Source organism: Phaenicophaeus curvirostris, chromosome 10, assembly GCF_032191515.1.
Source record: "Phaenicophaeus curvirostris isolate KB17595 chromosome 10, BPBGC_Pcur_1.0, whole genome shotgun sequence".
In the NCBI taxonomy this organism is placed as follows: Eukaryota; Metazoa; Chordata; class Aves; order Cuculiformes; family Cuculidae; genus Phaenicophaeus; species Phaenicophaeus curvirostris.
The window spans coordinates 2054231-2067505 of NC_091401.1; the positions used below are offsets into that span (position 1 = coordinate 2054231).

At 46.9% G+C, this 13275-nt stretch overlaps 1 protein-coding gene across 7 annotated transcripts; it reads left to right on the forward strand.

The window, feature by feature from the left end:
* The first annotated feature begins 4264 nt into the window (after positions 1 to 4264).
* On the forward strand, positions 4265 to 13269 carry NEU2 (neuraminidase 2). Of its 7 annotated transcripts, none has more exons than XM_069865058.1 (4): positions 4563 to 4740; positions 8548 to 8751; positions 9819 to 10023; positions 12158 to 13269. In XM_069865058.1, exons 3-4 carry the CDS (start codon positions 9823 to 9825, stop codon positions 13094 to 13096), a joined length of 1140 nt encoding a protein of 379 aa, XP_069721159.1. In that variant the 5' UTR covers positions 4563 to 4740; positions 8548 to 8751; positions 9819 to 9822; the 3' UTR covers positions 13097 to 13269. The 7 variants fall into 7 exon arrangements, with proteins under 7 accessions (XP_069721166.1, XP_069721159.1, XP_069721161.1 ...); XM_069865060.1 differs by having other exon boundaries at positions 4617 to 4637; XM_069865061.1 differs by having other exon boundaries at positions 4620 to 4637; positions 8578 to 8751.
* Positions 13270 to 13275: the final 6 nt, after the last annotated feature.

A 13275-nucleotide genomic window follows, 5' to 3' on the forward strand; every position in this document is an offset into this window, starting at 1 on the left:
TCTGCAGGCAGCAGAGCTCCAAAGGAAGACAAGGAAGCCCGTGACTCCTGTAGATACTTAATTCATGGCTGTACTTCAGGGAGAAGCTTTCCCTCATCCTTGGATAACTCACTGGATATTTTTAAGCCTCTAGTTTGAATGATTCTTAACAAAAGCATCACCCTGCCTGCTGAAGTTCATGCTAGTCTTTCCCTTGATTTTTTTCTTGTTGAAGTTCATGGAACTTGCCAAGTGCCTTGGTCATCTCAGAATATGTTAATTGGCAAAAAAAATACCCTATGCCTTTTAAAATCATAGAATGGTTTGGGTTGGGAGGGACCTCAAAGCCCATCCAGTTCCACCCCTGCCCTGGGCAGGGACACCTCCCACTGGATCAGGTGCCCAAGGCCCATTCACCCTGGCCTGGAACCCCTCCAGGGATGGAGCAGCCACAGCTTCCCTGGGCAACCTGGGCCAGGGCCTCCCCACCCTCATTGTGACGAAATTCTTCCTAATGTCTAACCTAAATCTTCCCCCTTGCAATTTAAAGCCATTCCCCCTTGTCCTATCACTCCATGCCCTTGTAAAATGTCCCTCCCCAGCTTTCCTGTAGTCCCCTTCAGGCACTGGAAGGCAGCTCTAAGGTCTCCTTGGACTTATTTCTTCTCCAGGCTGAACAACCCCAGCTCTCTCAGCCTCTCCTCACAGCAGAGGTGCTCCAGCCCTCGGATCATCTTCATGGCCTCCCTGGACCCATTCCAACAGTTCCATACCCTCTTCATGTTGGGGATTCCAGAACTGGACACAATACTCCAGGTGGGGTCTCCAGAGAGCAGAGTGAGCAGCTGTGTGCCCAGCCCAGCCTGTGGAGCTCCAAATGTTCATTGAGTAGAGCTTGGGTTAATACAAGGCTGGTCCTCACCAGTGCCATGTCCCTTTACATCAGCTAGGGGCTTGTCCTGGGCATAGAGGGCTGTTAGCAATTAATCCTGTAATGATTAATCACGGTTGCCATCAGACCTGTGTGCCTGGGGATGTGAGCTAGCAGGACACAGGAATAAGGGATGCACTGGAATTTGGGCTCCTCTCTGTCGCAAGAACTGCTCCAGAGTGAATCTAGCTAGCCTTGTGCTTCAGACTTGCTTATCTGAGTGTCCCAGCCCCGGCAGAGGATGTGAAGCAAGGAACTCCGGTTTTATTGCATTTTCTAGTCATTAAATTGCTCCAGTGACTCTTCCCCAGTGGTGCTATTTTGTGGGCTGAATAAATCATGCTTCTACAATCCCTTTTTTGTCTTTAAATCTCACCACCTCTCTTCCTTTGCTTCCCATAGATTGCGCCATTCATTTTGTTACAAAGATGAAGTCTATTTTTCTGTTCCAAATGGGCGAAGTAAATGGAAAGATGGAGTGATGTGTATCGTAGGCTGTTTATTGGATGTCGTCTCTCATGGAGTAAGGAAGCTTCCCTGTGACAAAGCCACAACTCGCCGTGGAGCATCACATGGCTTACAGTTCTGGTATGGGGTGCTAATCAGAGGGCTGGAGCACCTCCCATGTGAGGATGGGCCAAGAGAGTTGGGGTTGTTCAGCCTGGAGAAGAGAAGGCTCTGAGGAGACCTTAGAGCAACCTTCCAGCACCTGAAAGGGCTCCAAAAAGCTGAGGAGAGACTGTCTTCAAAGGCTTATAGTGATAGGATGAGGGACAATATCTATAAACTGGAGAGGGGCAGATTTAGACTAGACAGAAGGAGGGATTTCTTCACAATGAGAGTGGTGGTGCCCTGGCCCAGGTTGCCCAGGCGAGGGGTTCAAGACCAGGCTGGATGGGCCTTGGGCACCTGATCCAGCAGGAGGTGTCCCTGCACATGGCAGGGGGGGTGGAAATGGATGATCATTAAGTTCCCTTCCAACCCAAACTATTCTATGATTCTATGATTAAATATAACCTCTCTTGTTTTCCTACTGATTTCTCACAAGCTTTAGCTTTGGAATTCTTTCTCCTAGCCTCCATTTGGAGCTATTGCTGTATTTTTCCTAAAAGGCAGCACCCAAAATCGAACATGGTCCTCCAAATGCAAATGCTCCATTGTTCAGTATTCTGTCATTATATTATCTTCTGCATTATTTTTACATCCTCTCATTAATGCACCCACACACCCTATTTGCATTTTTTAACCTTTTTAAAAAACGTTTTCATTACAACAATCAGATATAAGGGCAATGAAGTAAGCGTGCAACAATAGAACTGAAGAGCTTGATTCTTTTCAGACCTGCACCCGTTTTGAACTTCCCTGGTGACATCAATTTTGATTTACGCCTAAAAGAAAGAGATGGGATCAAACCCAGCATGTCTACATTGAGACATTATTTTTTTTATAGTTAGGAAGAAATTGTTTGGTAAAATAGTTGCAGCGCACGACATTGTTTGGAAAAAGCACTTTTATCGCGAAGGAAGATGCTTTCTTTTTGGTTTTGTCTCTGGAATGTGGTACGGGCTTGTCTGAGGAGTGGTGCTGGAGGCATGGATGCTGCAGCACTTGGCCATGTCGAGGAAGCACCCACTCCCCAGGGAGTGGTCCAAAGACAGGGGACCCCAGATGGCTGCAGAGGAAGATGCCCCATCCCTGGAAACATTGAAGGCCTTGTTGGATGGGGCTCTGAGCAACCTGGTCTAGTTGAAGACGTCCCTGCTCACTGTGGAGAGGTTCGACTGGATGGCCTTCATGGTCCCTTCCAACCCAAATGATTCTATGATTCTTTGAAGGTAGAACAAGGTGGGGATGGGGAGCTGGGTGACAGCAGGTGACCAGAGGCACGGCCGCTCTGCCCTGTGCAATGCAGAGCAGGGAACCGTCACCACCACAGGGAGCCACACTTGGGACTCTCCACTCCAAGAAGAGCCGGACAACCAGTTTGAAAGCTGCAGCTGGGCAAGGTGATTTCCATTAAGCAAACATGCATTTATGGATTGTCTGGCAGTAGAAGCAAAGCGTGTGACTCAGAACATCTCCTGAGTAAGAGTGCTGTTAGCCAAGGAGAAGGAAAAAGGTGAAGAAATCCACAAAGCAATCATTCATGTCTGGCTTTCTGATAGACTGCGCCCTAGCAGCCTCTTCAGTGTCTCTCTTCCTTCCTTAATTGCTTCTGGTTTGCTTGACTCTGGATTTTCTCCAGGAGTCAATGTTAAAAGTTACTACCTGGTGGATATCCACGCCATTGTCTCTGGAGGGACTCTTCCTCACATTGGCTGTTGTCTGATTCCAGATGAAGCAGCGAGATACAAATGCCCTGAGGCTTCTCTTGCGTGTCTCAGTTCAGGCAGTACTTTACTTGCCCAGTTAGGCAAGGATCATAAACACGGAGTATGATGTTACGATACAGCTAATTTGATCTAATGGGCTAGCTGCCAGCTACAGAGGTGAGTCTTCTCCTGTCAACAGCTTCATGCTCCTACTCCCTTTCCAACTGCAGGTCCTGCTGCTTGGCTGACTTTGCTGACGCAGCCCAGGACAGTGACCTAGCAGAAAACTGCTCACTTCTTTTTTTCTGGATTAGTTTGCTGCCAGACTGCCATCCTCTGATGGCTTGCCAAGGTAAGATGAGCCTCAGCGCTGGCACAAGAAAGGGTACAGGGTTGCCCAGGAGAGGGGAAAGGTAGCGATATAGAAGCATTACATTGATTCAGTCAGCTGATTGGTTTCAAATCCACACTGTTGCAACTCCCTGTTTGGCTTGAAGAGTTAATGTCAGCAATGGAAACACATTGAGAAGAGCGAGAACGCAGAGAAGAGAGGAAAACGAGAAAGGGCTGGTATTAGGAAAGGTTATCTCTGACAGCAGCAGCATGCTAGATCAGTAGAACAAGATAATCATTTGCTTGGGTACTCCCAGCAGCTGCCGGTGCTGCCTCTAGGCCAGCCGGGGCACAAATGGGAGAAGGGATGATGGTGTCCCCTTCTTCTGCAGTGGGGACTCTAGGCTCGTACTCTCCCCTCTGTTCCTCTACCCGACTCTCCCCATTAGCTCATTGAATGCAGCTGCTGGGATGGTTTGGCCCTGGAAACACCTCCACAGAAGCTGCTGGGAGCTGCACCGGCATCTCCCTCCTGCACCACTGCCTGAGGGCTCCTGTGTTAACCCATCTCTTCATCCATAACAGCATGGGAGGATGGATGAGAGGTGGCTGGAGCCACCAGAGGGGTATGTCAGGTTATCACAGCACCATCACCTGCTGGTTCTAAACACTTTCTGGCTTCTTTTGGCAAACTCTCCCAGAGCTCAGGAGCACTCTGTGAGGAAGCGCCAGGAGTCTGCATGCTGGGACTAGAGGAACGTTCCCCTCCTCAGCAAGACAACAGGACCAAGAAGTAAGTCAGCAGGCTGAAGTCTATGACCATTAGCAACAAAAGCTCTTCCCCAGTGTTGTCAATCCATACAGGCAGAAATAGGCTGCTTAATTATTATGGTAATTTAAAAGCCTTTCGCAGCGCTTGTCCAGCTCATGTGGAACCTCCCTTATATGCAAAACAGCTTTGCTATTTAAATGTCAGCTTGTGTATACGTGCCAGCTGCTGGCTTTTCTGGGGATCCGAGGCAGCTGACGTCGCTGCCAATATAAATAATTTTGCAGGTTGGAGACTAGCTGGAAAGATTGTGGTGAGCTTCCCTTTTATCTAATCCAATAAGAGTGCTTTTTGACTTGCTGGGTTTTTTTTTTTTTCCCTTTGACATGACTTCCAGGAGAGACAGAGTAAAAGAGGTATTTATTTATTTATTTATTTATTTAATTTCCTAAAAAAAACCCAAAGCAAAACCAAACCACCCATCTTTTTTTCATAACAGTGGACGTTGCTAGGAACTAAAATGGTAACTACAACTTTTGTAGGCTCAAGTAGGAGTGCAGTTTGTGTATTCCTCCATGAAACATTTGCTAAGAAAAGTACTGTTGCTTCGTGTAATTCCTCTCTAGTGCTAAGAAAACCTGCACTTCAAGGCACAGGAGCTCCTGCTGTGCTAAGCCACAACACTGTAAAAGCAGAACTTGATTGATTGTTTAGAAAAATATGTACTGGGGAGGCTGAAAATCCCCTTGTAAGTGTGGTAGGAATTTTTTTACCGCAAGAAAAACTTTCTGTTTCTAGTGTGGTTAAAAAGTTTAGTCCCCTTGGCTTCTGCTGAATTAAAGTAATTCCAGTTTTGTGCTTCTTGTGTTTTGAATTCTGAATGTTTAAGTTTGGTAAAGGTTTATTGTTTGACAGGTCTCACTGATAGCTCTCCTTTCTTTACATTGAAGGTGGTTTACTGGACTAAATAATTGTGTGCTGCCTGTCTTGTTGAGAAATCCCGTGGCCTAGATTTGGTGTAGGATCTGCTCTACGGGCGTAAGAAGCCTGGAGATGAAGCTCTGGGGTTTGGCAGAGATGGGCACAGTCACACTGTTTAGCGAGGAGGAAAGGCTACCCAGCATATTCCTCTGTGCAAGCAGGTATCCTAGAAGCCAGTGGCCTCCTATTTCTTAGCCCTGTACAACTGGACTGTGGCTAATCCTGGCTCCCCTCTATGCAATATCCCAATGGAAATGTCTTCTATTCTTTAAGTGGAACAAGAAATGTATTTCAGCATAGCACTTTGTTGACTTTTCTAAGTCTGGAAGACACAAAGTCCAGATCTGATGTTGCGTAGAGAATGACTGGACCTGGATTCTTGTGCTTACCTTGAAAAGCAGAATTTTAATTGGGTTTTACACTTGATTCTCTCAGATTGTTTTTTTTGTTTGTTTGTGTTTTCCCTCTAAAACTTTCCTGAATCGGTTTTTTTTTGAGGATCTATCTTAATTCCTTCAAGACAAGCTGCCTCCTGCACAGAGCACTCTTGATGGGGACCAAGGGATAGAATTCGGCATATGACTTCATTTCTGCTGGTTTATTTTAAAAGATACACTGTCGTTTCATCTTGGATCTAAACATGTTAAGGATGGGTTTTTACAGAAGCTGAGGCCAGTGGAAATGTTATCCTTTTTAGTCACTTTTCTTGGAGAGGGTTTAAAGCAAATAAACATGCAAGGGCTCATCCTGCTCTATCGACAAGTCCACGTGAGGAAGGTACAAGTACCCTCTCCTGGCGTCTACCAGCACCTACACCTTATTGAAACTTGGGCTCCTTCCAGGCATCAGATCCATCCTAGTTTTGTTTGTTGACAACTGTTATTATTTCTTTTGACTCTTCTGGTGTGCTGGAAACTGTCTCTGCTTTGGAAATCATTACAACTGCACAGCTTGCAAACTGTGACTAATGGTCTCCTCCAGTTTAACTGCCCCTGCTCTTAAGTGCTCCCGATGTGCCTGTCCTCCTCCCTGCCCACCCAGTCCTGCCTGGAGGGGAGGTACTGGATCTCAGGGCAGCAGCTTCCCCCAGGCCTTGGAGAGGGGTTGCAGGGAAACCTCAGTCTCCACGAACAGGAGACTTTGCAAAGATGAGCCTGGGAATTAGGTTTAAAACTCCAGCAAATACCAAAGCATGGAGGGAATATTGGCTTAATGGCTGCATGCTAAATTTCCTTTCTCCTCACTAGCATCTGTCATCTGGAAAAAGGTTACCAGCTATGCCTCTTTCTCCTAGGAAAAAGTTCCCACATCAGCTCTGTTTCTCCTTTCTCCCTGCTTTGCCTCACAAAAGTATGGCTAATTTTTCTCTCTGAGGTTACTCAGCTGGTACAGGTCTGAGAAATTTCCAGTTTGTGTACAGCTCTCCAGCCTCCTGCTTAGATTTTAGGCTCTTGGTCTTTTAAAATACAGTTGCAAAATAAAGTTTGTAGACTGTGGCATTGTTCTCAAACCATGCTAGCAGCAACGTTATTGCCCTCTCCCTTGCAGGCCAGCCAGTGCTGTTTCAGTAGGGTTTAGGAGCATCGTGGACTCATGCAGCCCATGGCAATTAAACCTTGGAGGGTCTAGCGTCTGTCATTTGAATTCCTGCAGCACCAGGGTAGGAGCTTTTGAACGGTCTTTGTGAGACTGACCTGATGATGATTTGCTAATTTTGCTTCTCTTTTATTCAGGAGGGTCTAGCTAGCATTTTTGTCTTTGAAAATGGGTAGAGGTAAAGAGAAAAACCGATTCCTTTCAGTTGGCTGGAGAGTTAACTGAAGCGACGCTATTTTTATATATCTGTATATATATAGAGAGAGAACTTTAAGCTTATTTAGAGATTTTGCATTTTTGATTCTCTGTGAAAGTCAAGCTGTTATGACTCAATCTTTGCCTGAGGATCCACAAGGGAGAAGGTGGAAGAAGCATAGTACGGACTTTAAGTGTGTATAAAAAACGATGGAAGAGTTTCTCTGCAGATGGATGCGCTGTGTGTGTGTATACATATGCATACAGACATAATAGCCACACTGTGTGTAGGGAGTAGATACACAAACGTGTGTGTGTACACTCGCACATATCCCGGTTTACTTTCTGAATATATGGAAGAGTTGCTTGGTTCTAGTAATTTCCTCGGTTATGGTTATGGGTGCTGTGTCCAGGAACCTCAGGCTTGTTTCTATGGCAGCTATTCCCAGCCTTTTAACATCCCACCTTCCCTCAATCCCTGCTTGGCAACAAAAGGAAAAGAAGAGTGTTGTGACACCCACACTGAGCATCTCATGGAGCGGCTGAGAGCACGGGTAGAGTTGTCTGCAAATGACAAGAGGGGCTTAGGTAAAGCGGGCTGCAGCACAGCCTCCTGGGGCACTGGACTCTTGGCTTTGCATTAGGGGCTTTGTAGGGCAGCCCAGATCTCCCTCTCTCTCTTTTTCTTCTCTCTCTTCTACTTATTTTTCTTTTTTGGCCTCCTCCTTGCCCTGCCCTGAAGCAGGGTTGCAATATTAGAACAGCATCATGAGCAGGAATGCCAGGGAACCTGTGCTGCACTAGGCAGGCTGACTAATCTCCCTGTAAATAATCTCCCTTTAAATAGTCTGGAAGCGCTCTAGAGAGCTTCTGTTTCAGGAGCCTTGAGAACACAGCCTCGACTGTGGTCTGTATAAATAGCCAGATCCATGCTGCTAAGTAGTGAACAGCACAGTTATTTGTTCTAGGAAGGTCTTCCTATTTTTCTTCATGTTGTTGCATGGATAGCTGGAATCAAATTCTGGTAACGTTTCTGTAGAGGAGCAGTTCTGCTGCCTTTCTCAGACTGCTGTATCCTCAGTGACAGTGAGGAGTGAGCAGCTACCGTTGGGAGACAATCTTCTGCCTCCAGGGGTTTTGAATTTGAGTGGCAGCGGGGCTGTGGCGTGCTGGGGTCTGTACAGCTGGCTTTAGCTAGAGCTGCAGTTCAGACCCTTTTGATCACTGGTATTTATAGCATCTGGAAGGAGAAAGCAAGGAATACTTGAATACTTGCTGCCAAGCTATGGATCTGGATAGAGCATAACGTGACGGTGCTGTCTGAGGAGGATGAGCTTAGCTTATCTGTGCTGTCCTCACCTGATAATCAGAACTGTAACAAAATCATTTAAAAAATTGTTAACCAAGCCTGTATTAGCGATGCTGCCTAATATAACCATTTCTTTTGAAAGGTAGAAGAGTGAAAGCTATTGTCCACGTAGGTACAGGCGCCGTGCACCCACACAAGCAATCCTCAGTCTGCCTCCGTCAGGTCCAGGCAGCCTTCAGAACCCTCAGGATCCGATACACGGCCTGTAGCCTCCATAGCGCTTCCCAAGTTTTGGGTAAATAGGAGAACCTCAACGAAGAGCGCAGCAAATCTTCCCTCAGCTGAGGTAGGAGGCATTTTAATTTCTTACTCATAGCGTATTGTCATCTTCTCCCTGCCATCCTGCCCACTCAATGCGTCAGAGATCTAAGGCTTGATTTTTAAAATTTATTTTATTTTTTAATTTATTTTCCTCCCTCCCCCTTCTGCTGAGCAGAGGATACTCAGGCCTTCAGTTTCTGGTGCATCACGTCGGAGAGCCTTTGTAGTTTTTTTCTTCCCCCTCCCCAGACATAATTCCCCTGAGCCAGCGGGTAAATGAGCTCACAGGAGAGGTTTGTTGCAAGAGGACAGAGAGAGCCTGAGAAGAGGAACAGAGAATATGTGGGGGCATAGCAGAGACCGGTTACATAGAGGCAGCTTTCCAAATGCCTCCTCGAGTTTGCTTTCCTCTTTAATGTTGCTTTTAAGTCACTATACAAATGACAAAGTTTTCGCCTGGCCAGAAGTCCCACCCGATGTGATGGGACAACGTTCAGACTGTTCTTTAATCTGACAGGGCGAGGGATGTGCTTTCTTTCGTCACGCTCAGGGCTTACCATCCTCAAACAGGGGCACAGCTGTGGTCCGGGATTGCCTCAGCATGTCATTTATATGAGATTTTAAGTTATATTTGGCAAAGCAGAAGTTCTGCTCGTTCTTTGAAACGGCGTCAACAAAGACAGTAATGATCTTGCGAGGGAAAATACTATAATGCTTGATTATCAACAGTTTTCTGAATTACAAAGCAAACCCACAAAAATCCCAGTCTGTGAATTTAATTAAAAAGAATAAACAAACCACAGACAGCTTTTTCATTAACTGCTTTTGGTGTAGTTACCTTGCGTCACTCCGGTAAGATCAACCAGGCTGTTCCTGGGGTGAGTCTGGTCTGTGTTGCCAGCTAGCATGCAACACACGGGTCATTGTTGGAAAAACACAAGAAAACAAAGCTGGAAGCAGCATAAACTGAGTTTCTGTGCAGGACAGGTTCCACCAAATGGGGAGTGCAAAAAGCAGTGGAGTCTGCCACTTCATGTTTTGCTAGGCTGAGCGTAGGTCAAAATGCAATTTGTTTTGTTGTCTTCCCCAGAGCACAATGTCCTCATTTCCTGTCTTGAAGCAAGAGACATTGTTCCAGAAGGGTACCTGGACCTATCGGATTCCAGCCCTGCTCTACCTGCCACGTTTCAGCATCATCCTGGCATTTGCTGAGGAACGAGAGGATGCGGTGGATGAACATGCCAAGCTAATAGCGATGCGCAGAGGCATTTATGACCCAACCACGCACCGAGTTCAGGTTCCAGTGGGGGGAGAGAATGGGAGAGACTTCCCACCTGTGCTGCTTCCCTCTTCCCAAATGAGTTGAGTGTGTTTGCCCTCCCACAAAGAGGGAGCTTCACCTTCTCCCCAGTTACAGGAGACAAATCTGCCTATCGGCAATGCATGTACCAAAACTGCTGGGATTCAACCCCAGGCTGGAGCAGCTGGTGGGGGCTGGGGTGTAAAATAGGCAGGTGCAGCAGATCTTTCTAGGAATGGCTCTGAATCCATCACCGCAGAGCAGGTAGAGAGATGGGATGAAAGTCCTGTTGTGATAGCAAAGATGTGGAGGAAGGGCAGAAATGGGGAGTGCCACCGGAACAGGGAGGAGTGAATTAGCAATCGGTGACTGGTTTTTTTTATAATTCATCTTCTAGGACTAATTTCTGGTTTAGAAAACAATTGAGAACAGCAAGTCTCCCCACGCAAAAGTGTGTCGTCTGGTTTGTCTGTGCCAGCGAATTGGCTACCTTATTAATCTACCGGTTATTATTAACAGTTGTCTTGCTGGGTGACTGGGGGTGGTGGATACTCTATTTATAATCATATTTTTTTTTTGCATTTACAAATGAATTAATGTCTTGCAAAAAGAAAAAAAAAGGCATTATATTTTTCTATTCAAATCCTTTGTTGGTGACTGGTTGTCTTAGATTATAGACTCTTGAGAGCTAGAATCTGCCTAGCAGAAGCAGCCTCTGAGGGCACCTGCAGCCTCGTACCACTGAGTTAACACAGAATCATAGAATCACCAGCTTGGAAAAGATCTCTTGGATCATCAAGTCCAACCATTCCTCTCTGCCACTAAACCATGTCCCTGAGCATCTCGTCTACCTGTCTTCTAAACCCCTCCAGGGAAGGGGACTCAACCCCCTCCCTGGGCAGCCTCTGCCAGAGACCAATGACCCTTTCTGTGAAAAATTTTTTCCTAATGTCCAGCCTGAACCTCCCCTGGCGGAGCTTGAGGCCATTCCCTCTCGTCCTGTCCCCTGTCCCTTGGGAGAAGAGCCCAGCTCCCTCCTCTCCATGACCTCCTTTCAGGTAGTTATAGAGAGCAATGAGGTCTCCCCTCAGCCTCCTCTTCTCCAGGCTAAACACCCCCAGCTCCCTCAGCTGCTCCTCTTAAGACCTGTTCTCCAGCCCTGTGGAGGGGGCTCAGCCTTGCGTAACCTCCTGTAACTCAGTTATGTTCATAACTCAGCTGGTCATAAACGTAGTGATTTGGGCTCACAAGGCAGAGGTTCTTAAAATTGAAATATTAAGTAGTCCAAAAGAATTGATACTGATTAAAAAAGGGTAATCAGCAAGTAAGGATAGAAAAGCTAACTAGAATAGTCTTACTGGAAAACACTGCATCTTTTACCAAACCAATAATGCTAATTAGGGATAATTTTTGAATTGCAATGTTAGGGTTAGAAATGCGAGTGTATTTATGTGCTGTTCATTGCCAAGAGGGACAGGGCTTGGAGGGTAGTTATACCTGCTCTGTGACCTGTTTTCTGTGTCAGATAACTCGAGGTCCAGATTTTCAGGCTAGAGTGTGTAAAGGCATGCAGTCAGCTCTAGCAAGGTGCTTCAGTGTAGGCTGGCACGCTCCTTCACACACGGATCAAAACGGAGGAAGAGGAGACTGAAAGGAAAGGGATTTGCCAGCATCTGGGTTACTTGAAAAGGGCTCTGTTATCTAGCTGACTTCCGAAGAAACACTGACACAACAGTGTGTGTACCAGCACGCTCTGACTGCGTGTCTGTGTGTCATATGTACATATTTGTGAGAATTTCTGGAAATTCAGCTGCTGTGGTTTTTTTACACAGCATCACCAGGCACTGGCTGCGTTGAGGTACGGAGCTGCCAGCTCCTCAGCCAGTAACAAGTAAAAAGGACATAACCCACCTGTTTGGGGAAGTACATTGTGTCATCCAAATAATTTTCACTTACGTTTGGCGATGCCGGTATATTGTCTCCCCATGTCTTGCCTGATCTGCTAAACTGCTTCCCTTCTGTTCTTCTCACGCTTTTCTGTAATTTTTATCCAGGCATCCATACGCTGTCACGTGGATCTGTTTGTAACGGTGTGTTTTGTTCTTGTCTCCCTTCACATGGGCCCTGGCAGTGGAAGAGCATGGAGACCATTGTCAGTGCGCAGTTGAAAGGCCATCGATCCATGAACCCCTGTCCTGTTTACGATGAGGTCACAGGGAAATTGATCCTGTTCTTCATAGCTGTCCCAGGAAAGATCTCTGAGGAGCATCAGCTCAGGACAAAGATCAACGTGGTACGTCTCTGCTACGTCACTAGCATGGACCAAGGACGCACCTGGAGCTCTGTCCAGGATGTCACCGAAGGTACCATTAGGACAGAGTACCAGAACTGGGCCACTTTTGCTGTGGGGCCGGGTCACGGATTACAATTGCTCAACGAGGCCCGGAGCCTTGTGATTCCCGCCTATGCCTATCGTATCTTGGACCCTAAGCAACATCCCACCCCACACGCCTTCTGCTTCATCAGCTCTGACCACGGGGCAACGTGGGAGATGGGGAACTTTGTCGGGGAGGAGAGCGCGGTGGAGTGCCAGGTAGCGGAGGTGCACGCCTGCGGCAGGAAGGTCCTCTACTGCAACGCCAGGAGCAGCAAAGGAGCCAGGATCCAGGCTGTCAGCTACAACCACGGGGTGGACTTTGAGGGAGGCCAGCGGGTTGAAGTGCTAGTAGAACCTCCTTCTGGATGTCATGGAAGTGTTACTGCCTTCCCACCTCCCTCTCACGCCTGGTGCCAAGACAGTTGGTTGCTCTACACTCATCCTACGGACCCAAAGGATCGAAAAGACTTAGGAGTTTACCTCAACAAAACCCCTTTAAATCCCGCAAACTGGTCAAAACCAAGAATCCTCTTCAAGGGCCTGTGTGCTTACTCAGATCTGCAGTACATGGGGGTTGGGCCAGACGGCTCACCCTTGTTCTCCTGCCTCTTTGAATATGGGACCCACCAACAATGTGAAGAGATAATCTTTGTAATGTTCACTTTGAAGCAAGCCTTTCCATCTGAGTGCTGAGCCTCGAGCCTTTGCATCAGCACCTCTCTGAAAACCACCTTTGCTGATACTTTTTTTCACCATCACTTCTCATCTTTCAGCAAAAGGGGGTTTTGTGCTCTTGCACTCTTGGCTTGGTGTTGGCTCGTGGCGTCTGTAGGTCACCACGTCTATTAAACATACCGAAAACTGAATGTGCA